Source organism: Netta rufina, assembly GCF_964035555.1.
Source record: "Netta rufina genome assembly, chromosome: 21".
NCBI classification, from domain to species: domain Eukaryota; kingdom Metazoa; phylum Chordata; class Aves; order Anseriformes; family Anatidae; genus Netta; species Netta rufina.
The window spans coordinates 8,298,339-8,323,301 of NC_140145.1; the positions used below are offsets into that span (position 1 = coordinate 8,298,339).

General features: G+C 40.3%; 1 protein-coding gene across 1 annotated transcript; it reads left to right on the forward strand.

The window, feature by feature from the left end:
* Window positions 1-951: 951 nt before the first annotated feature.
* Window positions 952-24,754, forward strand: ITGAE (integrin subunit alpha E; the record flags this gene model as incomplete). Its single annotated transcript, XM_084299952.1, has 32 exons — window positions 952-1,017; window positions 1,224-1,341; window positions 3,951-4,065; window positions 5,415-5,512; window positions 5,906-5,976; window positions 6,517-6,634; window positions 7,221-7,361; window positions 7,703-7,824; window positions 8,464-8,615; window positions 9,274-9,424; window positions 9,888-10,023; window positions 10,655-10,768; window positions 11,038-11,159; window positions 11,903-12,054; window positions 12,399-12,552; window positions 13,190-13,340; window positions 13,424-13,495; window positions 14,268-14,399; window positions 15,224-15,354; window positions 16,146-16,286; window positions 17,222-17,443; window positions 17,854-17,984; window positions 18,732-18,865; window positions 19,223-19,371; window positions 19,935-20,063; window positions 21,366-21,433; window positions 21,846-21,981; window positions 22,664-22,740; window positions 23,653-23,730; window positions 24,187-24,253; window positions 24,338-24,445; window positions 24,749-24,754. 32 exons carry the CDS (start codon window positions 952-954, stop codon window positions 24,752-24,754), a joined length of 3,762 nt encoding a protein of 1,253 aa, XP_084156078.1.
* Between the last annotated feature and the right edge of the window lie 209 nt (window positions 24,755-24,963).

Genomic DNA, 24,963 nt, shown 5'->3' on the forward strand with positions numbered 1-24,963 from the left:
AAATAAATTAGAAAAAAAAAAAAAAAAAAAAAACATTTTAAAGAAAACTATTCACTTTTGCCACCTCCTGGCTGCTTCAGCAGCAAAGCATCAGAAAGGTGTGACTGTGGCTGCCTCATGGCTGGCACCTAACTGTTATTAAAATCGAAGTGCAAGGAGTGTTTTCTTTGCTTGTTTTGGTGTAATCTTTTTCAGTTTAGGTATGTGGAATATGGAATACTACTGGCCCTTCTGGACTGCGAGGCTCTGGTGGTTGTTGCATGTGTGTTAAACACAGTGATTCCTTAAAGGAAGGGAGTTGGAGGTAGCTAGAAAAAGTACATATTGCACTATTTTCTAAGAATATTTGGAGAATTTACACTTTCTGAGCAAAGAGCATCATATCTCTGGAATGGCTTTCTTCTCTTCCCTGGTCCAACCTTTGCAAAGGATTTTCTCTGCAGTTAACTCTTCTGATTGCTTAACATTTACTATTTCTAATTCACTAATGTGTATTTACTATTTATTACTTCACCAGTTAATAGCATTCACCATTGCACTTGCAATAACAACCCCCTGCATACAAATACTGCTTGCTGTGCAGTACCCTGATACCATGAACTATCTGGGATTAATTTTGGGCTAGTCTGCTCCAAACTAGGGGCAACAATACAGAGAGATGAGGGATTAATAGAAGCCAAAGAATTGTTGGTACAGGGAGTAGAAATGTGCAGGATCCCTTAACATACCCTGGGCATCCTGCCACAAGGTGTCAATATTTCTGTTAATAATAATATATTAAATAAAAAGGGAACACCAGTGCTATGTGTGTGTGTGTGTGATGGGGGGAACTCAAACCTCTGCATTAAAAAATTACTATGATGAGGGGCATCTGAGAGCTGATATCTTTCTTAAATTGCTGCTGTGAGCTCACTCAAGTGGATCTGTCTGCAAATTTCTATTTTATGTGGCATGTCCACGTGGCAAGCACCAAAGGAGAAGGTGGACAGTGCAAAAGCCCTAGAGGCTTTTCCAGATGTATCTTATCATGCTAGGTATACTAAGGTTGCTGATAGAGACAAATAGAAATGCTAAAAATTACCATGCAGTAACATAAGTTTGCCTTTCTGTAGCTATTTGCATCTGCAGTTTTATTAAAATGTCACTAGTGTACGCCTTGAAACCTCGGTTAGGCAATCTACAGTAGAGTCACTTTGTCTCAGCGAGCACGATGAGACGTGTAGACCTGGAGAATCATCAGAGGAAGAGAGCTGCTTTTGCCTGGTACCTCCACTCCTCCTCCTCACTTCATCTTAAAGCTGGGAACGATGAGGTTGTTCTTGTACCTGCTCTTCCTAATGAGTGAGTCTTATCTCTGCATTTATAGTTTTATAGTGCTCATCCTTAGTGGGAGAAAAGTGGCTGCAGGGTGAAATTCCACCCAAATTCAAAACAAGAAGTAATCTTTAGCCTTCTATAATTTTTTTATTTCTTTGGCTGTTTGCTCATCATGAAGTAGGTGGGTGCACTGTGGGTTAAGCAGTGTGTGCTATCAGAGGGACTTCCCATGAGTTTTTGGCTTACTGATCTCCTTAATAAGTGCTCTAGAATAGGACTTTTTTTACAAGAAAATTCAGAACCTTTGTGTGAGAATAAGAATGCATAAAGTAAGGTATAGGTATGAATTAGGAATATTTCCCGAGCCAGAGTCAGTATCCACAGTGTTCTGTCCTGTAGCTCTGGGGGGACAATTCTGTCATGAAGTCGTCTCTAGCTTCTTGTCCCAGAATGGGTGACACCCTTCTGGTGCTACTCCAGCAATTGACAACTGCACTTGGCATGTTACTGGCCTCGCTTCCAGCAACAGCACCAATAAATGCTAGATTGATTCTGTATGACAGAATTCTTGTTTGTCTGGTTTCTTTTGCAAAAGATCCAATACTGTATAGATCTACTCCATCTGTACAGAAAGAATATTGTTTAAGTATTCATTTCACACCCTCATCAGCATCACAGACTTTCTGGCAAGCTTTGTAATTCCAATGTGTTTGGGAAAAAAATGCTATTAATTTTATTTGTTTAATGAGATGTCAGTCAAAGTTCTCTGTAACTTGTTTTACTGTGAGTATAGAGTTAATATCAGGGTTGATGCTCTACTATTTTCCTTATTTGCATTTGACTTCTACATGTTAGATGATGATGTTTTATTTCTGCTAGTACTTCTGTTCTTGTGCTTGTCGTAAGGAGCTTAGGTAGCTCCCAGCTTCGTTAAACTTGTAAGTTATTAAGAGAGGTGCCCAGAGAACTTACTAATATTTTTTTTTTCAAATTTTGATCTGTCTTTATTTGGGTTATGCAAAAGTAAGGGGGAGTAACTGGTGGAGGCTTCTCTCTTTGTGTGCTCCAGTTGTTCTTTTCTATCACTCTCCTTTAGCAAGCTTTTTAGCATTTGTGGGTTTTGCTGTTCAAAGTGGCAGTGCAGCAAAGTGCAGTTGTCTGTCTTGGTGGTCTCGGTTAGGTTCCTGGAACTTATCTAAAAGATCTGTGCCAAGGGTATAAGCATGTAAACTACAAATAATTTGCTGGTATAGTTGGTTAATTTATTACACGCAATTTTTCCCCTCAGGTTAAGTACAGTACACTTCGCTTAATTCAAACACCTGAATGGCTAAAAGCTGAGTCATTTGTGTTGGAAATCCCTGCGAACAGGGAGTCAGGAGCACAAAGTTTAAATAATGTGGCTTTGCAGCATGACAGGAGCACAACTAGGTGCAGACTTGAAGAGTCCTGTTCCCAGGCCAAATACCATGTGAGCACAGGAATATTCACGAGTGAGATCATCTGTGGCAATCATTTATTTATTTTTTTTGTTGTCTGCTTGAGAGTTGCCCCTTACTTCAAAGACAGCTGAACTCATTCCAGCATATCTGGAGCTCTGTTTCTGTTTTGCTTTGAAGGAGTTTTACTGGAAGCCTTTGTAAATGTATGGAATTTTTAGACTACTACAGTGAAAGCGTATACAGATGCCTAGAAGCATGTCTGAGTTAATTTAGGCCTTTTAGTTGGTGAAAGGAGATAAGCAAAGTAAGGAGGTAGTTCAGGATGGTTTGCCTACACTCTGAAAGGGATGCATGTCATGTCCCTAAGTATGGGACGTTTCGGGAAGCAGAAGCAGACTGAAAATTCACCGCAGTCAGGGCATGTTGCATGTCTTTGCCCTGACTGTGGTGTTTTACTTCTTCCACCGGTGCATTCGTAGCCAGCCTGGGAAATGATATGGAATTAATTGAATAACCTCATATTCAGCTCTGAGTGAAGTTAGAATCAGCAGAGATTCTAGATGGATAAAATTCACATTTTGTTCTTTACTAGTTTCAGTCAGGCATGGAGTTTGTGGCCACACTCATCTGAGGTTAGTATGAGGTTTTCGAAGCTGTCACATCGTTGATAGGGATTTGGTCATACAGCACAGCTCAGTGCTGGAACTCACAGTGTTTGTCATAGCACCATGCTCCCAGCCTGTGCAAGAAATCAAGAGCTGAGATGTGAACAGCAACAAAGGTTGTCTTGCCACAGAATCTGACAGTTAAAACACCAATATCAACCCTGTTTTTGTGAGTTGCCTTGCACAAAGAAAGTAAGTTCATTAAAAAAAATAAAAATAAAAATAAAAGATTACCTTTAGCCTTTAGGGTGCCAGGTCAGTTACAAGGAATGTTTTGTTCTGTTATAAAGGTCGACCATGGATGCCAAAACAGGACTTGCATTTCTTTATCTTCCGTTAGGTTGGGCAAGAAAATTATTTGTTAATCTAAATGAATGAAATCTCCATGGCTTGGTAACTCTCCTTCCCACCAGCTGTCTCTGTGCCATCATGGTGGGTAGGGTTCAGGGACGGCTGGCTCAAGAGCCTGTGCTGGTAATGAGGACTCTGCAGGTCACCATCTGTGCTCATTTATTTTTGTTTTCAGTGATCAAGTCCTTGAGGAGCTTTAATGTTGACACTGGCAAGAAGTGGATCACACCACACACAGACTCTCCGTTGTGGCCCAAGGTTCTTCAGCACTCAGATGGGAACAAAACCATGTAAGCAACAGAAGAAAGAAAAACATATCCAGGCTTCCCAGGTCTTTGTGAATGATCGTGGTCTGAGCTCATGTAGCTTCTCATTTTCTACAACTGTTAATACAGGTTCCTCTGCCTGGGACCCAGAATTGTTCTTTGGTTCTTAGGGGCTGATATTAATGTTTAATCATTACGTGTCCATTGTCAGCTTGTTAGCCTTCATGATGCTTCTCCCCTCACCCTCTGCTAAGTCATAGCACTGTGCAAAAAAGGCCGTCTGCTCTTTTAACTAGATGGCAGAAGCAAGCAACTGGTTTTTTGCAGAGCTCCCTGGTATATCATGTGGTTTTTAGGGCTGCAGCAGTCGTGTCTACCCACCAGCTGCCAAAAGTTATGTTGTGAGCTTGGTCTGAAGACCATAAAGAGCTAGAAACTGCTATATTTTGACTGTTGGGTTTGTAGGGGAACAGAAAAGGATAGCTAGGCTGGTGAATAGAAGCCAACCACAAGTGGTTGCTATAGAGATAACCTATATTACGCTTAGCAAAGTAGTAAGGCTGTGCAGCAGATAGCTCTGGAGTAAAGAAACCTTTCCTATCCTGTCAGCACAAAGCGGCTGACTCACAGAGCAGTCTCCATTTCATATGACAGTGCTGCCATTTCCTAGGATGGGGTTTGGACTTCCTTACTGCATTCTAGCCTCCTTTTATCTCCAGTATTTTATGGGCAAGTCACTTCCAGACTTCTTCCTTGGTCTGGGATAGCTTTCCTGAATTCGTTGTTCAAATCAAGTCCTACTTGCAGTGACAGAGAAGTGGGGGATGAGAGTAAAACCCCTTCTTTAACCCAGTTCAGTCAGTGGCAAAACTCCTGTCTGCTGTGACCAGAGACTGCTGCAGAAGAGCTGCTGGCTGCGTGGTGGAAACTTTCCCTGCCAACAGCCCAGACAGAACCCCTTTGGGACAGCAGTGTGGTGAGGGAGAACCTCATTCTTCCCTTCCTCAAGGATCTGAAAGAGAAACTGAACAAACTAGGTGGTGTGGATATTGTATGTTCCGATTTCCAAAGATGCAATTTGCTACTGGTGTCTTCTAGTGATGGCTGGGTGTGCAACCAGCTTGGAGCACTACCAGTTCAGAGGCTTTAGGGGAACAAATGTGAAGGTTGAAGATTTATAGGAGAAAATAAATGTTTTCTTAGTAGCTTGTTCAGCTCAAAACCACACCGGTGTCCAATTAATTGAGAGACATGTTGTCAGGATACGGTGTGGCACCCTAACCCACAGATTTTTTTTAGCACTCTTCAGTATCAAAGGACTCTTCCTGATTGTGCCACCTTCCCTCTTTTCCACTTTTTCTCTTGTTCCACAGGATTTTGGTTACTTCCTCAGTAGACAATGGGTTGGGCAGGCTGAGAAAGTGCACTGTTCTGCAGGACAGGATCCAGTGCCAGGAGATACCTTTGCAAGGTACAGTCCTACTTCCCAACACTTGATTTGACATGGGCATGAGGATGTGTGGAAGGAAGGTGTTTCAGAGAGTACCGAGCACATTGCTAGGTCCCTTAGCTCAGCACTTCATGGAGAGAAATGCAAACCCATTGTCCCAGAGGTTGGGAGTGATGTCTTTGGAGGCTGCAAGACCTCTTCTGCCACAGCTATGTCTTCACCTAATCTTTGTTGAAGTAGAGGCAAAGTTTTTTGTTTCCAACATATTAATTATTGCTGTAGCTGCTGATAACACTGACTCTTATTCTATCTGCCCAAGGCTGATAAGTACCATATCCATTTCAATATTTTTTCACCCACACTGTTCTCCCCTCCTTCCCTCCCTTGTTCATTCAATCGTTCATTCAATTTCAGGAAAAATTAAAGGCTCCAAAAACGTCCAGGATGGTGGCATAGCTATTGAAAGGAATTCCGACTGGATCCTGGTAAGGGACTGAAAACATCCATGGCTGGGAATGACTGGATTTTTCCAAAACACTGTGTATGTTTGCAGGGAAATACAAATGAGCAGACATAAAAGAAGGACAAAGACCGAAAGCTCTTGGCTGGACACTGATTGGTTGGAAAGCCAGCTGGTGCCTTGCCAGCCAAGAGAGAAAACTCAGAAGGGTCCTTTTCATTTTCATCATCTGGGGATCGCAGTGCACCTCGTACTTCCCTGCAGCCAGCCCCACTCAGAAGAGAAGGGACGACTGGCAGAGAAGGCTTGAGAGCCACTGACTTGGAGGCTGCCACCTTCAGCCTGGGGGTACCCCAGACTCACACTTTGTGGGAGCTCAGGTCCTGGCTAAGCTGATGCAGCAGGGATCACAGCAGGGAAGGGAGTCACCGCTTGCTTTTTTACTCTTGCTAGGGTGCCTTTAGTGCTGTGCAGGGGATACTGAACCTTCACCAGATGGCATCTTCAGTCGTCCTCTGTCTATGGCTCTGCTCGTTATTCATTAGCCTTCCCTGCCACCCCACAGACTTGCCTGCAGAAGAAGCATCGCCGGGCCTTCACCACTACAGAGGACATGAACGGAGTCTGTACTCTGCTCACCGCCGACTTGCGCAGCACAGCTTTCCTCAACCTCACCAGGATGGGTACGGGAGCAGAGCCAGCACAGTGCCTTTGCAGAGGGCCAGAAATAGCAGCATGAGGCTGTGACCTAACAGCGGGGCCCTTCTGAGTTCCTAAGCAGGAAGGTCTATGGTCCGCTGGGAGAGACTTAAGAGTTGAATTTTATGATGTATTATACTGACTTCAGCAGGGTTACAGGGTTCAGCCCTGAAGACTAGCACAAAGCACCAGGGATTTTCTGTTGTGGTCTCCCGTGCATACAAAAGATCCAGCTCTTAAGCCTGGATTTAGAAAAGCATTTATATTCTTAGCAAATGGATATGACAGACATCCACTGGGATTTTTAAAAATGCTTGATCAGTCAAGGTTGTTCTTTCCAACTTGCCTGAGCTATTGTGGCATTTAATCAAGGGAGCAGAGCGCTGGTTGTATGGCCTTGCTCTGCTACTTGCAGTCATTGCAAAGAATCTGAGAAGATTACATTAGACACCTATAAGGTCTCATTTCATCTTCACTAGGAAACAGATGCTGATTTTAAGTTATGTTAATTAGAAGAGTATTTTTTAAATGTAGACTGTCTTTTTTATTCTTGCTTTCTTTATTTTTAAGTTGAGACCAAATTAAACGGCATTCAAAGCAGAAACAGCAAAGACAAGTTTACTGCCACCAGCAGCTCTGTGAGCACAAACAATGTCAGCATTACTTGTGGTGAGCACTTTGGCGGTGCATGGAGCAACCACATGTGCAAAGGTAAGTACTGGACATGAACAAACATTACTTCCTTGAAAGCAGCTTGTATTTGTGTGACAGGAGAGAGCTGGGGAGGGAAAAGGTTGAGGTTTTGAAGGTTATGGTAAACTTCAATCACTATTACCATCATCATTAACTGAGATTTTTTAAAAATAAAACTTGTTACTACCGTGTAGATCACATCATCAGCTAGACCTACTTTCAGAATGGCTGGAAGTGGTCAAATATTTGTTTGTTTGTTTCTGATTTGTTGTTTATGTCAATGTTCTTGAACTCTTGCTAAATGTTAGGATGTTTTGGTGCCTTTTCAAATGTTCTTTTATATTTAACTGCATTGACAGAACTGGGAACAGAGATTGCTGTCATTCTGGGTGGATCAGAGAACGCCAAGTCAGATGATTTTCAAAACACCAAGAACTCAGTCATCAATATGATGAAGTCAACGTGGCAGAAATGCTCAAAGGTGTGTGAAACTGCTCAGTCTTGTTTTCTGGTAGGCAGGATGACCAGAGCTCTAATGAAGAATGGAAAGAGTCCCCCAGTTCTCATACTGCTGTTTGAACTACTCGTAGGGATGCTGGTAATAAATCTACATATTGTAATGCAAGAGTTAAATGTTAGTGATCCAAGGATGAGGAGTAGCTGAAGATGGGAGTGGAAGATCTAGGAGTGAGTTTTCACGCCAGTAGCATGTTTTACCAGGCACATCTCTCAGGGCACCTTGAAGCAGTAGACGTACAAATGTGTGAGGCTTATAAACCATTACTTTGAATGATTTAAATAAAGCCTGATATTTGGGGACAAAGTGAGGCTGAGCCATGAGGTCGCAAAAGATCTGGCCAGACAGATAAAATAAATACAGCAAGTTCAGACAGAAAAATCATTTTAAGCCAAAGAAAATTAAGTCAGTTCCTGGAGCTGATCCAAAAGGGAACACCAGAATACAAATGTGTGACAGAGAGATAAAGATAGTTGATCTGCCTACTATTTGCAATGTAGGCCTTCCGTGTTTGTGCAGTAAAGTTTGGGACTGAACTTGACGCTCTGAGATACTTAGAGATCCTTGTCTGACCAAGATGGCTTTGCCATCTTCTTTCTCCAGGTCAGGTTTGCTGTGGTGCAGTATGGAGCACAGACCCGAACTGAACTGAGCCTGCAAGAAAGCTGCAACAGATTAACTGCTCTCTTCAAGGTCCGAAATATGAAGCAACAGAGTTCACAGACTGACATTGCAGCCTCACTGCAGCATGTATTGTAAGTTCACGTGTCTCGGGACGCCCCTGGGACACTCAAGTGATTTGTTGCATTTCGTGTACATCAATACAGCCTCCTGCACCTCCTCTCTATTCTTCTCACACCCTCACAGCTATCACTTTTCCAATGCTTCTCTTAGTGACAGACTCTGCCAACAGAGGCCTGTGAATCTATCTGTCTGGGGGTCTCTCAGGTCAAACTCTGGCTTTCACAAGGAGAAATTGCCAAGAGGCAAAGTGTAAAGTCCTTCCTGGCTGACATAGGAGCGTCAGCATGAAAATGCAGTCACCTGGGTCTTGCTTTCAGCATGTGCTTGTAGATCTGAGGCCTTTCCCATATTTTTCACTCATCTGCTGGGTCTCCCTGGGAGTCTTGCTTTCCTCCTTGACTCCATTTTCATCCCAACAGCATGACTCTGACAACACTGAACTTCATTGTAAAAATGCCCCGTGTGTTGCTTGTGAAGGCAGAGCTATCAGTTGTGGATAGCCAGCATCCCTGGAAGCATAATGTGAGCATGTGCTTTGCATGTCTGTATTGTCCAGACTTGTGTGTGCTGAGAGTTCAGTGAACATCAGCACCCTGCCAGCAGCATAGATTCCTGGCTCTGAAGACATAGCTTGTCCCATAAAATACCTCTAGGCTTGTTTTTCTACAGGGATGAAGTCTTTAATGAAAGCCATGACTCCAGACAGACTGACAAGATAATCATTGTCATGGTATCTGGACAAGTGTTTGTAGAAGTCCATCAGCTGAGAAATGTGATGAACTCCCTCAAAATGGCTAAGGTCAAACTCTATGCTCCTAAGGTGAGTAGGAAGAAACGTCAAAGCCACATTTTTTTGCTTGTAAGCTCATGTGTTGGATAGAGATGTTTCCATCCACCCCATGTGTCTACTTCTATGCTTTAGCAGTGGATGGAAGAAAAAGTGTTGCATTAGAACTGCAGGATGTCCAATCTGAGATGCTCTCGTGGCTCCCTTGACTCTCCCAGGCCTCTGTCTTCTTGATTCCAGAGAGCTTGGTTTGGAGGGTGTCAAGGAATAAGTTGTAGAAATAGAAGTGTCTGACTTGTATAATTCTTATGGCTCTAAAGCTTTTCTTAGCCTTTTCTTTGCAAATAAGGTTTTTCTGTGCAATCTAGGATCAGGGCTGCTTTACCAAGCTTTCAGAAAACTCCCTCCCATTCAGGCTGTCAAGTTTTTAATTAAGGCAATTTTCTGTGTGTGTATGAAACGTGCAGTCACCATGGCTGTTGGCTTTTCTCCCTAGATTGGAGAGTTCGTTAGCAACCAGTGGGTCCCAGAAGATCTGCAGAAGGCTAGAAGTGACTGGCTCATGTTGTCTGCATATGAAGATTTTGACGGTTTCCTTTCAGAGTTGCAGAGAGACGCTCTGATTGAGTCAGGTAGAAGAAATTCCACTCCTCACACATCTCTCTTCACTGTAACTTATAGAGTGGATCTGTGATGGTGGGTGGCTTCATTGCTTAGGGAACGTAAATACATCCATCCAGGTCTTAGCCTGTTCTTGCAGTCACCTGCCCAGCAACAGTAAAACAAATAAAAAATATTTCTGTTACATTCATAACAGTCCTCCTTAGCCAGCCAACCAGGAGGACAAGAGATCACATTCTGTATCTGTGACCTGCAGCCAAAACATTAGTATGGAAAGACAGATAGATTGCAATAGGTGCTTTAAAATGTACACATTCATCTTCCTTTCAGTGTTTCTGTTATGATACTTACACTTCTGGGTGTACTGGGAGCAATTTATTTCTGTTAAACTGTAGCTGTTTTTTTAAGATGAAGACCTGATGTCCACAGCCTTCAAAACTCACAGCTTTTTCCATAGCACCCATACTCTTGAACCTGAAAGCAATATGATCCTCTATATCCTGCAGGGATGAGGAAGAGTTCAGCTGCCAGGCAGCAAGGTGCAGGAACACTGCATGGGCAATAATGCAAGGTTTCAGTTCACTCTTTGTTTTCTCTCCCTGTTCCCTGTCACCTATATTCAATTTTTTTTTTCTGTTTCAGATGAAAGTATGCCAACTGAGACACCAGGACGCAGAAACATTAATGACAATGGTGGCAGCACGCTTCCTTCCTGGATGGAGAGCGACAAAGAGGAGGAGGAGGAAAATAGCTTGCGTACGTGGTGAAGTATCTTTCAACAGAATCATGCTGTGGACTGTCATGAACTGATGAAATCTGGGGGGTTGCTGTGCTGTAAGCTTCCAGAGCTGAGCTGTGGCTCACGCTGAAATGACAGTGGGCAGTCTTGGTGCCATTCAGTTGCTGTTGGAGTGAGATTATTTGTGTGTTGATTGATAACACTGGATAAAGAACTTGGTCCTGACCAACATTACTGAGCTCCAGGGAGCCTTCTCCTTACTCCTTTATTTTCCATATCCTGGCAGGCTCTGGGACAGAGATTGCTTTTATTTTGGATGGATCAGGGAGCATTGAGCCAGAGGATTTTGAAAGAGCAAAAGCATTCATCCACAAGATGATGAAAACACTGTATGAGAAGTGCTTTGAGGTACTCCCTACTCTCTTCAGCAGGCTAAAAGTACAAAGTGTGCTGTGCTTCATTTAACCTGCCTCTTCGCCAGAATTTGGGACCGTGCAGGTTTATTTCCATTAGGATGGGAAGGCACTTCTGTAGCTTGCATGTGTTCTTGATGTCATTTTGCTTACATAGCAGTAGGTCCTCAGTCTTGATCCTAACAACACTGTAGAGAGAAAAGTCTGTGGTTTGTTTGCATAGAAATCCCTAGCCCTGCTATGCTGTCATGCTTGGAGCCCAGTGAGCACCATCTCTCCTTTCGTACAAGGTGACGGTCGTGACTTTCTTGTTTCCTGTCTCTGTTCCCATATCATAACATCTATACCCACAAGTACAAAAGCAACAATAATCAGATCATCCTGGAAAATGAAGAAACAATGCACTAATATTACATAATCCTCTCTGAAACCTGCACATGTGCCAAAAACATAACAGGAAAATGCAAGTACTTAAAAACAAATTTGTGTTTCCCAAAACAATTTTTTTCTGTCTGTGCTGACAGTGTTTTAATTTTCCTCACCTATAAAATATTTACAACAATCCTTGTTTCTGCATTACACATATTTAAGAGCCACTTGCTCATTAGGAATATGTTCTTTCTACACAGTCTGGACAATATTTTCTTTTGGGATTTCTGGGCTAGTTGTTGCAGAGAGCTCTCATTCTCTGAATCAACAGTTGTCACAAGCAGATGCTTACCTGCTGCTTTCTTCCAGTGTGATTTTGCAGTGGTGCAGTATGGCTTTGAAATCAGAACTGAGTTTGACCTGCGAGAAAACTGGAATCCAAATGCCACCCTCCAGAAAGTACTTGATATTGTGCAGGTGTGCAATGTGACAAAAACAGCATCTGCCATGCAACATGCCCTGTAAGTAACAGAAAAAAAGGAGCTCAAGAAATGATGAAGGTGATTTCTGGGGCATTTCACGAGTAAGGGAGAGGGACTTCCATGAATATTCAGGTCCTGAAAGCAGTCCTGTTTATTTGGAAGAGGTTGAATGGCAGGCAGCAGTTTCTGTGCCATGTTTTAGAAGGTTGTAAAAGTCATCTGTCAGTGTGAAATTGCTGGTATGAGGGGACTCAGGAAGTTATAGAAAGAGACAGCTCTTGGCCATTTTAAGATAAATGAATGTGAAAGAAAATTTCTTGTCTCCTTGCTATGACTGTTAGCTGCAAATTTTTTTTTTTTTTTTTTTTTTTATGTTTTACCAGGGATTCTATCTTCATTGAAAGTCACGGATCCCGAAAGGATGCAGCCAAGATCATGATCGTGCTTACAGATGGGGAAATACTTCTGGATGAAATGAACTTGACAACAGTGATAAATTCACCCAAAATGGCAGGAATTGAGCGCTATGCTATTGGGGTGAGTTGGGAACCTACTTGGATCATATCTTACTTCCATTTCTGGGTGGCACCAGGCAGGGGGATAAAAGGAGAACTGAACCATGTGCACCTCCAGTAAATAAGGGAACAAGCATGCATAAAATAAACAATTGAAAGATAAAGCTATTATATGAACTGATAAATGATAAAGAAAAACAAATGTGATCAAAAAGTATGTCAGGCGTGAGGGTTTCTCAGTTCAAGTCTCTGGTAGGTTTCTTCTCACACTATTTATTACCCTTGCCTTCTAGTAATGTCATTCAGCTACCTCTTCTCATCCTTTCTCTTACAGAGGAAGATGTTTGATTTTATGATTCCATGTGACTTACTGATTTCCAAACTTCGTTGTTGGGTACAACAAAGTTATATACACCAAATACTGCACCAGCCAGTTACATGAAGATGTTCTGTAAATGTTTTGTAAAGGTCTGGTTCCAGGAGACATTCAAATTGTCTAATTCACTGGCTTCCAAATCAATTACTATTTCTGGGTTTATGTAGGGTGGTTGAAGCTGAAATTTTTAACACCAACTCAAGTGATTCCATCCTTAAGTACATGGGAGAATAAGAGCACTCTAAAGGTTGCTGCTTCTGATTAATTTGCATCTCTTCTGCAGGTGGGGGATGCCTTCAAAAAACCAAAGGCCCTGAATGAGTTGCGGCTGATTGCATCTGGTCCAGATGACACTAATGTATTTCAGGTGACCAATTATTCAGCATTAGATGGGCTGCTTTCGACCCTACAGCAGAGTATTATTGGGATAGAAGGTAAACAGAAGTTTTTCTATTTCGTTGATAACTTCTGAGGTATAAGGAAAAAGTGGCTCACCCTGTTTCTTTTGCATTGTCAGGTACTCAGGGTGATGCTCTGGAATATGAACTTGCACAATCTGGTTTCAGTGTGCAGATTTTGGATAAGGCAAGTGTTCTGCATTTAACCCTGCTAAATAGTTGCATGTTGTGCTGCCGTTTTGATACTTGGAAGGATTCAGAAGGTCTTACGCAAGAAATGATGCTGATAAAGAAGTTTGAGAACTATGCAGTCAAATCTCATTTGCAAGCCATTGCTTGCTTTGAATGTGTCAATTAAGTAAAAAATATCACTTTTTAAATGTCAGTTGTGAATTTTATTTTAGGATGGGATCTGTCTCACATGACCCCTGTTATAACTACTGGATCCTTTTTATTCCAATGCATGAAAGAGCTAACTTCAGTTGACAGCTTTGATTTAGTTGGCATTTGTGTCTCCAGAGTACAAGATCAGGGACTCCATCATGTTGCAAATAAAATAATTCTGCTCTTTCAGAATCCTCTGGCTTAAAACACTGGTCCATCCAAGAAAAGCATGATCTCTGTCCTTGTCAGGAGGGGAAGACAGTGGAAGCTGAGGTAGCTAATGAACATTTAGTTGCATTGGCTGTAGGGATAACAGTGATCAGATTTTGCAAACAATGACGTGTAGAGAACTGGGAGATGTGCAGCTGCTTCTCTGGTGTTGGGCAGTCACCTTGCACCTTCAATACTAGGAGCCAGTAAAACTGCCCATGCTACATGGTCCAGGAAACAGTGCAGAGTTGTAATCCAGAAAACATTGCAACCTACTAAGGAGCTTTGCAGACTGATAGAGGTCACCAGCACTGGCAATTGCCCTCTCTTCCTCCATTTTAATTTGCACTATGTTATTTCTGCAGCGAGTCTTAATGTTTGGTGCTGTTGGTGCCTTTGACTGGTCTGGTGGAATTCTGCTGTATGATCTGGCAGCCAAGAAAGCTGTTTTCTTGAATGAATCAAAAGAAGAAGCCAAAAAAGCAAAGTATAGTTACCTAGGTAAGCAACTTACCCCTCTCTTGAGATCAGTGACAACCTGACTGCAGTTCTGTTTGTTTATATGTATTGCAGCGTGTGCTGGCACTGACAGCATTTACGTGGAGACCATCTACAGCTCTAGCTGAATTTTTAATATTTTCCATAACAGGAACAGAGATTCTAATGCAAACACTGTCTCCTTGTACAGCCTATTTGCTCTTATGATGCATTGTGGTGCTATTCTGTTAACGCATCCATTTGGTTTCACAGCATAAGAACACAGTGAAGGGCATTTTTGTGAGCTGATAAGTATAAATGACTTGCTGTGAGTGTCTGGAGAAGAAACAGTTTGTGAATCAATAATGTTCTTGGCGTAGTGACAAATAAGGCCTTGCTTATTCACCCCAGTGCTTTGTAGCCTTATGATCCCTGTATCTCCTGACTGTAGCCTTGGTCTTGCAGTTCTTCCAGGTCATATGAGGTGCTGTGGACTGGTTGTGTCAGGATAATCCTTCTCTCATTACCTTCCTGTTACAAAAGCCCCATAACAGATCTATTTTTGCATTTTATATGGAATATAATGTTTCCCTCACTTCTATGAAGGATTCTAAGCCTGCTAGCTTGCAGAGATAATAATTAAAAAAAAAAAAAAAAAGGTTTGTGTATTGGATAAGCATTCAGGAACTGCGACAAATGCTAAGAAAAGTCCTCAAGAGTTCAAGCAGGTTTTTCAGAGCAGCAGTTTAGTCGATTACCTCAGTCCAAGCTCTGTGGGCTTCTTCCTTCAGGTATAGAGTACGGTACTGACATGTATGATCTTTTTGCTCCTTGTGTGAATGCACCAGGATACAGCGTGGCAGTGGTGCGCACAGCATATGGACCCTTGTATGTGGCTGGAGCTCCACGGCACAGCATGACAGGGAAGGTATTGGTGTTTCAGGATGGCCACTTGAAACAAACCCTGCAAGGAGAACAGGTACGGTGCTTCACTCACGCAGGGGGAAGCAAGTCAGTAGGGGTCAGGGGTGCTGCATACATCTAGATTGCTCAAGCAACAGCCTCATTTTCTCCAGACAAATTTACACCCTTTGAAGCAAGAGTAAAGCCATTATAAATGTTTGAATAAATCCATTAGCCTTATTATCACTGTTAAACCCACTATGGTCAGGCAGCCTCATTTTTTTAGATGAGATTTGTTGAAGTCTAAGTTTCTGGGACAAGTTGCTCAGCTGGGGGAAATTATCAAAGTTGAACTGCTCGCAGCAGGCTGCTGGAGGGTACTGGCACACTTACCTCACCATATTTTCATTGGTTAGAGGTCTTACAAGTAGGAATCAGAGAACTGCCAAGCATCTGATTTAGCTAGATGTGGATTATACAGTCTTAGTTCACTCCATAATACTTTGGGAACACCAGAAGAAATCATGAAATTTGGAAAAAGAGTGGGAAGACATTTAGCTAAGTGGGGTGTACTATATTTATGTTCTGTTCTCATGGCTCATGGGGAAAGACGTCATCAACTGTGTTATTTTACTTTTTATTCTGTCACATTGTTGAATAATGGTTTTGGTACTGTTATGCTGGTTACAGGATCTGTCCCCGAGGATGGCAGTAATGTAATAAATAATAGTGAAGTGATCCACATATAAGTAGATATGTGATGTTTTGTTCTAAAAATTGCCTTACTGTTGCAAAGGACGCTAATTCTACAAAGCTATATATAGAGAATTCCAGTGAAAGAGCTGCTTGTCTTTTTCTGGAGCCCAGGTCGGATCTTATTTTGGCTCTGAGCTCTGCCCGCTTGATGTGAACCGTGATGGGGAGACAGATCTTCTCCTTGTTGGAGCTCCATTTTATCACATCCAAGGGGAAGAAGGAAGGGTTTACGTCTATCGCCTGGAGACAGAGGTAAAAACACTGGTAGCGTAAACACTCCATGTTGGGGATTTTCCAACCATGCCTAAGTAGTGACAAATAAAACATTCCTCCTTTGTGCTCTCACTGAGAGTGCTCTCCCTGTATGGTAGAGGACTGCAGGATGAAGCCAGCAGTCCTGTCTTAGTCATTAGAATATGAAAGAGAAAAAAAATAGAAATAAAACCATTCTGTGCCTGAGGTACACAGATATCACAGTGTGATAAAATTGTGTCTTTTGCCTGTACCTAGGCATTTTTTGGTGTATACTTTGCTCTGCCAAACAATGTTTTTGTGGTTTTTTTTTTCAATGTTTGCACTAAATGTATACATTGGTGGCTGCTAAAACTTTACTTCCCAGGACTGAAGAAAACAAAACTTTTTGTGGGCCCAGCTACTGGATCCAGTATACCAGATGCATATATCCAGGATATATGTTAATTGCATCAGTTTGAGTGAGAACTGAACATGCAGACCAGGATAAGCTCTCGGTGGTGCACTGCTAAAATTTGCTCAGGGCACGTACCAAATTGTTGGAAGCAGAAAACGGTCTGGGCATCCATTCGAATTCAAACAACTTGCACCCTCTTGTGGCTTATTTCTGTAACGTAGTGCTTGAAACGAGCAGGGGATCAACTCAATCTGCTCATGATTTAAAAACAGATAGTACCTTAAGTGTGTCTGCTTGCATAGGGCTGTCCAGGGACACTGCTTCTGTGGGAGAATTTGCATGGAGTTGGATCAAGCTTTTGGTCTGAAAATTAGCTGTTATCTTGAATCTCTTATTGTTTAGGGCTTTATTGTTCACATTTTAAGTACTACCAATGTGTAGTGAGGCCTTTTTTTTTTTTTTTTTTTTTTTCCCCCTTATGTAAGAGTTACTAAAGTTACAGTTGTCTAAAGGGATTTCTTTCTCGGGTGTATTTCAGACTGGTTCATTCACCTTGGAAGGACATTTAAATGTGCAGGTGACCACTCAGTTTGCAAGGTTTGGGTTTACCATGGCCAGCATTGGAGACATCAACGGGGACGGATATGAGGATATTGCAGTTGGTGCCCCCCTTGAAGGTCATCTTTCAAACAGTTCCTCTTTTGGCAGCATTTACATCTTTAATGGTGAAAAGGACAAGATCAGGAGCTCTTATTCTCAAGTATGTGTCTTGTTGGGACTTGCCTCCAGTCCACTATGGGAGGGAAAAGCTTGTGTTTTTGTAGCAAGAGGCTGGGAGGAAGGACTTTCACATCACATTTCTGTTGATGAGTGAGAAATTTGCAGGTGTTGGATGGTTTATATGAGTCCACAGGCTTCTGCAGCAGACCTGCTCCTTAATTGCAGTTATTCGCTTGTCTGCTTAGGCAAGGGAGCTGGATTCATGTGCTGCCTATAGAAAAATGTATTATTTTTTAAGCCTGCCCATCTATTATAAGTTAATAGCCAATATTTTGTGTGTCAGGAGTGTTACAAAATCAACCTCACAACAGCCTTATGAAAAGAAGTGTATTTTTCAAAGGACAGGAGGGAGATCCTGACTTATATTTGCTGTTGTGTCTCTCCTATTAGAGAGTAAAAGCCTCTGAAATATCAGCAGGACTCCAGTATTTTGGACAATCCATTGATGGTGGTTTTGATTTCACTAATGATGGTCTCCATGATATTACAGTAGGATCACTGGAGAATGTGGTTGTGCTCCGGTAGGTAATGAGTGCTACATTTTAGTGTGTTGGGGAAATGTTTCAAAGACAAATTTAGAATCTGTGTTCCAAGCACTGTGTAATGATTCTATTTTTAATTTGGCATTGGACAGACATTAAAAAATCTTTCCCAGTGCTAGAAGAAATCATATAAAATGTAAAGTTGTTAGCTCAAGTTGCAAAAGCTTTTGCCTTTGAATGCCTAAGGCTTCGAGCAAGTATGAGATAATGAACATTAAGATGTATGTTAATTGGTTAACGTCTATAATTCAGCACTGATGGTTTTAGTCATTTAGACAAAAAATCTTCTTGACAAACCTTGCCTTATTTTCAGTCAGATGTCTGGTAGCTGAATGACTTGAGGAGTTTGCAAGGGCTAAAACATGATGAGCAGATTTGATTTTGTTCTTGCATTTTGTATTTGGAAACAAATTGTAGATAAAGAGAGAATTTTTACCACTAGATAATGAGTTCATCTAATGGAAACATAAACAGTGAGTTTAATTCTGAAACTCTAGCTATATTGGTGTATTTTGGCTGTCTGTTCCTTCAGGCTCATGGGATTTTGTACATTCTCAGTGTTCCCAGCAGAAACTGGAACTTCTGTAAATAGGCTAGCTTGGTCCAGGTGAAATATCATGGAAAAGCTGAGCACTTGTTAAGCTTGCTGCCAGGATTTCTTAAAATATTTTTTCCTGAATGTTTCAAAAATTTAATTTTGTTTCTTATTTGCTCTCCACTGACTAGCTCGAGACCAGTTGTTCACTTTCTCACCAGCATGAGATTCAACCCTGAGAGAATAGTAATTTTCCAGAACAGCAGCATTGTTACAGCAAAACTGTGTTTCAATATAACCTCAGCTTTACCAGTGTCTCAACAAGGTAATAAATGGGAATTGTGATCAGACTAAAATCTATGGTCCTACACCGTATTAGAAACTTGGCATTGTGGACAATTTCTGGTACATCTGAAAAAGAATTTTGAAAATCTTGCATATTCTATCTCAGCCTAAACTTTCAGATCCTTTGTAGGGTGCATGAGCAGGCAATGTAGGGGTCATTGGAAAAGCTTTTCCATTTTGCTTGGCTTGTGGGAAGATGTTGGAAATATATCACTATGTTTTTTTCATCCTCTGTGAATGCTGGAGCTACAGATCCGAACTCTGTTCCCCTTCATTCACTGACGCTTTGCAATTGCTTTGTTCTGAGCACACAAGAAATTCCTGTCTGTGTTTCCAGTGTTTTCACAGTTACATATTCTCTACACGGTGGACTTAGACGTGAAAATGGCAAAGAAGAGATTACAGTTTAAGGATCAGAACACCACAACAAGTGGAAAGCTCTTAGTCAGAGAGCACACATGCTCTGAGCTGCAGCTTTTCACGCTGGTAGGTGATGTTGGTCAGACTCACTACAGAAAGAAGGGTTAAGAGGAGAGAGGATTTTTAACGGAATCTGCATGATGATTAATCTCCCTTGAAATGCAAAATTACTATAATTGGGTGGTTTTCTGGGTGTTAGACTTGCTAAGCATGTTTTATAGCTGAGGGGGATGTGTACCATCTTGATTTGTATTCCTATAAATCAAACTGTCATCCTGTTGGGTTTGTGTGAACTATTTATAATGCAAGAGTTGTCAGAGAGTCATGAAGCTCTAAAGGATTAAAACAAACATAAAGGAAACCATTATTTACAATGTATAACTGAATCAGTGAATGCATTACCCAGATGATGTCATGAGAGCCAAATGTGTAAAATCCCTCAAAAAACATTTGACAAATTTATGGTCCACTGATGGCTATTAAAATCAGTGGCCCAAAGGCAACATCTGAGTCAGAAGGTCCCTAAACTTGCCACATGACAGAAGCTGAAACAGATGTAATGTGTGAAGACTGTTTTGCATTTTAATATCCAGATATTTTATCAGTTTCATGTTCTTCCTTTCTTGTAGCCATGTGACTTCGACTGTTTTTCCAATGTTTATCTGAGAGTTAAATATGAGCTCTGTGAGAAAAACGATAGTACGGAGTTTGCTGTTCCTGTGCTTGATAAATATCAGCCATCAGAAATGCATTTTCAGGTAATAAAATACTGAAGAGCTCTTCTCTTTCCAGAATGCAGTCTTTACTATTAAAAAAAATAATAATAATCATGTTTTTCTTAGCCTATGTATGTTGCCTTCTCCCCTCTGCTAGCTTTTCTAGTTATCATTATTGTATTCCAGGTAGACTTTAGGCCCGGGTTTCCCCCAAACAGATACTATTACCCTATTAAGAGAATCTCCTCTCTAGGATCCAACCTTTCACTTTTGACCACATTCCTCCTGGGTCTCTGTTTAAGATGAGATTAGATGCTACCTGTGAAGCAGGCAGATTGGTTTTATGTTTTGTGAAATACTTTTCATCATTTGAACGGTGTATTTAGTAGTAATACCTACAAAATTTTTGAGTGAATGGATTTTAAAAATAATGAAAATTAGCTATACGTATATAATTTGTTTAGATTTACTCGTTTCAAAGCAATAGTTGGAAGGCTGCAAACTCCCAGTAAACTGAACCTCTAAGTTTGAGATCCTGTTTCCTCACTTGCAGTTCAGTACACATTAATCTGGCCCTTTTTCACAGTTAGTCTAAAATCCCAATCACAAAGCTCTGTAAAGAGGCATCTTTGGCTGCTTAATAGGTGTCTTAAACCACAGTTCAATATTTAATTAGCAGGCAATAAAGTGTAGGACAGAAAAGTTAGTATCACACTTAGCACTGAGTGATAATGAACACTAATTACCATAGTTGCCATAGACTTAGACATTATGATGATACATTTATATCCTAAGAATAATTCATGAGATTCTTGATTGTTGGTCAGTTTGGCGTATTACTTGTGCACCCCAAAGCTAACTATTAATTTTCACTGAACTTCTGCAGAAACATCAGCCACAGACAGATTTTTATTGTTGAATAAAACTATTGCTAAAGGAAGTAACCTCATCGCTACAAAATAGTGAGCCTATAAAATGGCATACATGTATCATATGAAAATGTTTATTCAAGAAAAACACATTGTCCCTGAAAATTAACATTATTGTCCTGTGGCAATCCAGGTGTAAACAACTGGCAATTGTTTAACAAGACCTTACCCCCGCTGAAGACTTTATGTCCTAATGAAATCAGAACTTTTCCTGGGAGTTAAATTACAAACTTCACTACTTACTACATCACTAGAGGGTCCTTTTTGTCCAACTTCTCCTTAACTGAGGTCATGGGAATTTTGATTTTCAGAGAAGGACCCCTGTATGTATGTGTATACGTAAAGATGTGTTAAACCTGCTACCTTGGAAAAATCAGGACTGTTAAATTTTAACTTGATCTGTGTTTGCTTTCAGTTGCCTTACAAGAAGGACTGCAACAAGACCATCTGTACTGCTCATTTAACTTTGACAAGTCAGATTCAGTGAGTCAAAGTAGTTGTATTACTTGGATTTTTTTATTTAGCATTCATATTTAAAGGCCATCTTTGTGCATAAGGCATTTTGTTTACTTCATTGTAAAAAGTCACCCTAGAGATTCACTGGAAAATTAATCATCTGGAACAATGTTTAAAAGCTGTTGATGTAAAAGAGAAACGAAAAAATGTTACCTAAAGTTTGGAGATAACTGCTTTCAATATTAAGAAGAAAGCATTTTCCTACACACCCTGAACAATAATGAATAATTAATTGAGCTGTTGCATTATCCTGTGTGTGAAAGTACTTCAAGGGAGTTATTACCAGAACCAAAATAGGTCTCTTATTTAAAAACAAACTTTATGAAATTACATGTAACTTCTTTTACATGAAGCCTAATACTTTTCTCTTTGCTTCTAGAAACGAATTAGTGGTGGGCTACACTAAAGAAGTGTCCATGAATTTTTTACTAAATAACAGTGGAGATGACTCATACATGACAACTATGGTCTTGTACTATCCTAAAAATCTCCATTTTAAGAAGGTGACAGCTGAGGTAAGATCACAAAACAATTGTTCAGCTAGTTGCAGAAAGAAAACAGTGCTGAAAGAAAACACAACTCTGCCACCCATTCATTTACTACCTAAGTAAATCTTGAAGCAAGGTTGGGGGAGGGACAGTATTTTAGTCGTCAGAAATACAGCCTGAATTACTAGATTTATCTAAGACTCCCAAGCTTTTATTGGGCTACTTGCACCTAATTCATTTTATGGGAGCAGACAGAATTGAATTTCCCAGTTTATTTTTATTGCTATTGAAGAGCATCCTTGTTCTGTTGGCAGCCATCCTCTCCTGCTGTTCACTGTGGCCTGCCAATACCATTCACTTCTGTGGAGTTATCCTTGAACTGCAGAATTGGGCATCCAGTATTCAAGAAGACAACAGTAAGTGGAGATGATAATTTTCATTTTTCCCTTCCTCTAAATGGTACTTTGAGTAGCTGTGCTGGCATCCCCCACCTTTACAGTTAGGCCATAGCATCTCTTCTTTCAAATTCAGCTTATCACCCAAATGCACAAGTGATAGTTTCCAAATTCCTGCACTTTAACTCTTCCAGAAAGGAATGCTGAGCAGAAAATACATTATCCATCACGTTTTAACAGTATCCTGGTGAGTTAAAGACTGTATTTACAGGGTAATCAATATTTTGTTATATCTTTCTCTTTCCTCAAAATAGGCAAAGTTCTCCGTGATTTGGCAATTAGATGAAAGTGTATTCCCAAATAAGTCTGCTATCACTGTTAATATCACCAAGTGAGTATTGCTATTTTCAACACAAAATACACTGTAAAAGAAATTCTGTAATTCCTATTCAGTATCCATACTATTTATCTGTCACTAGTTTCACAAAATTGTACTTGTCCTTTTCAATCTTCTAAAGCATTTGGACCCATATAAAAAATCTTTCCTTTATTATTTTAGCTTTGCTCTTACTTCATTATTTCAGTAAAAGATAGAATATCCCTTAAGTTCCTAATTTAAGTATAGTATATATTTAAAACCTTGTGTTTCCTAAACTGGAAAACTTGGTTCTGACATCCTCCTTTGTTATCAGAGAAAACAGATGAGTAACATAATCCAGCTCTGTTCCAAGTAGAACTATTATTCCAAATAGTCAGGATGAGGATGTATTCAAGTTATTTTTCTCGATCAGGGCTTTCTAATACAGGGAAGTTACTATTCCTTTCTTGTCACATTCCTCTAATTAACTTGAATGGGACTGATTAGCACACAGCACTTTATTAAAAAGCATTTTTAAAAAGGAAATGAGGACTCATCTCTGGCAACTTCACTGCAAGTACACTTTAAGGCAAAGGTTTATACATGAGTTTAATGTCCAAATTTTTTGAAGCGTGAGAAGCTTTTAAATTTTGATTAATTAAGGCATTATTACATATTCACAAATGGGAATATGTAGAGAAATATTCCAAGGCAATGGCAGCTTCCAAAATCCATAGTAATGAAGGGCTACTCCAACATTACTGCAGTATGTTAACCCACAGGAGAGCAGGATGGCACCCCTTCTTTCATAAGTTACTGCCATTCCGTGTTTCCATCCCTCTTGTATAGCAAATATCCACAATCTGGCAACCATAGAAATAGAAAACCAAGGCAGGCAGATAATAAAGCTGTTTCATCAAATTATTTTTTTTTTTTCTTTTAAAGCATAAATGAAAATACCACCATTCTGACTGAAAAACATGTCCTTGATGTCAGATATGCGTTCACTGCAGTTCTTACCAAGTAAGTTTTAAGAATATTCAATTACATTATATTACTTTAGTCAATTAGAGGAAAAAGGGTTGAGAGGATGCCTGGTAGGATTCCAGCACAATTTCCATCTTAATAGTTTCAAGCGCTGCAGATTGTCAAGTTGCTTTCTGTGGTATAAGACAGCAAAAGTAAAGAGTCTGGAAGATGGAACAACAAAACATCATAGGCAGGGAGATAACTAGGGTCAAATATAAACCCTTAACTATTTAACTGATTTAAAAATACCTTCAAGATTGCTTCAAAGATGCATCTAATTGATAGACTGCATATATGCCCATATACAGACTGTGAAACTAACATTCCTGTTTAACAAATTTGATCATGCTACCTCCTTATTCCTTAATGCATGTGGGTCACTGGATGTACTGATGTTCAATAATAATTAAATTCAACGTTCACTTAGTTTTAATTTATCTTCCTCTGCAGGCCAGTGTCTTTAATGTACATGAACGTTCGCCAAGGACTACTTGAAAACAAAGAATTTAAATTTAATGTAAGTATAGCTTCAAATTTAGTTCATCTCATCTGTCTGCAATCAGGACTAAGGAACACTTACCTTGTGCATTTTCTTCCGTAGATAAATGGAGAAAATCGCTTTAATGCTACCATCAAGTTACAGATTTGGGTTCCTGTCATTGTACAAGGTCAGAACATAGCAACTCTGAAAAATGCATCAGGAACACAGGTACTTCTTGTTTGTGTTTTTTGTTTTTGTTTTTGTTTTTCCCCATAACACAATACCTCTTCACTGGCCCTTACAGAGGAAAAAAGGTTGTATTATTGCAGATTAGGATTTTTTTAAAAACTACACTACAGAAACTTCAGGAAATTTTATAGCATTATTCCAAGTACATGTTGGGGCAAACTGAGCAAAAGTTCATTTTAAAAACTAAGTCAAAAGGTAGGTATTCTCTCCCTTTCTATCCCTAACTGGGCTAACAATATTTACCTTTGCCTATCTTTTTGTTTGTTTGTTTTAATTTGTAAGAAATAAATATAGTAAGGGAAGAGCTTCTAATAATCTAAGTGGAATTCAGGACATGAACTAATAAGCCTGAAGAGATCTTTTTCCCCCACCTCCAATCTCAAGTCTGTTCCCTTTCACCCTCACCCCTCAAAAAAGTACATATGGAGACATCTTAAAGCAGGTGGCTTTTTTTGTGCATTTTTACACATTTTTCATACTGGTAACTGATTGTAACA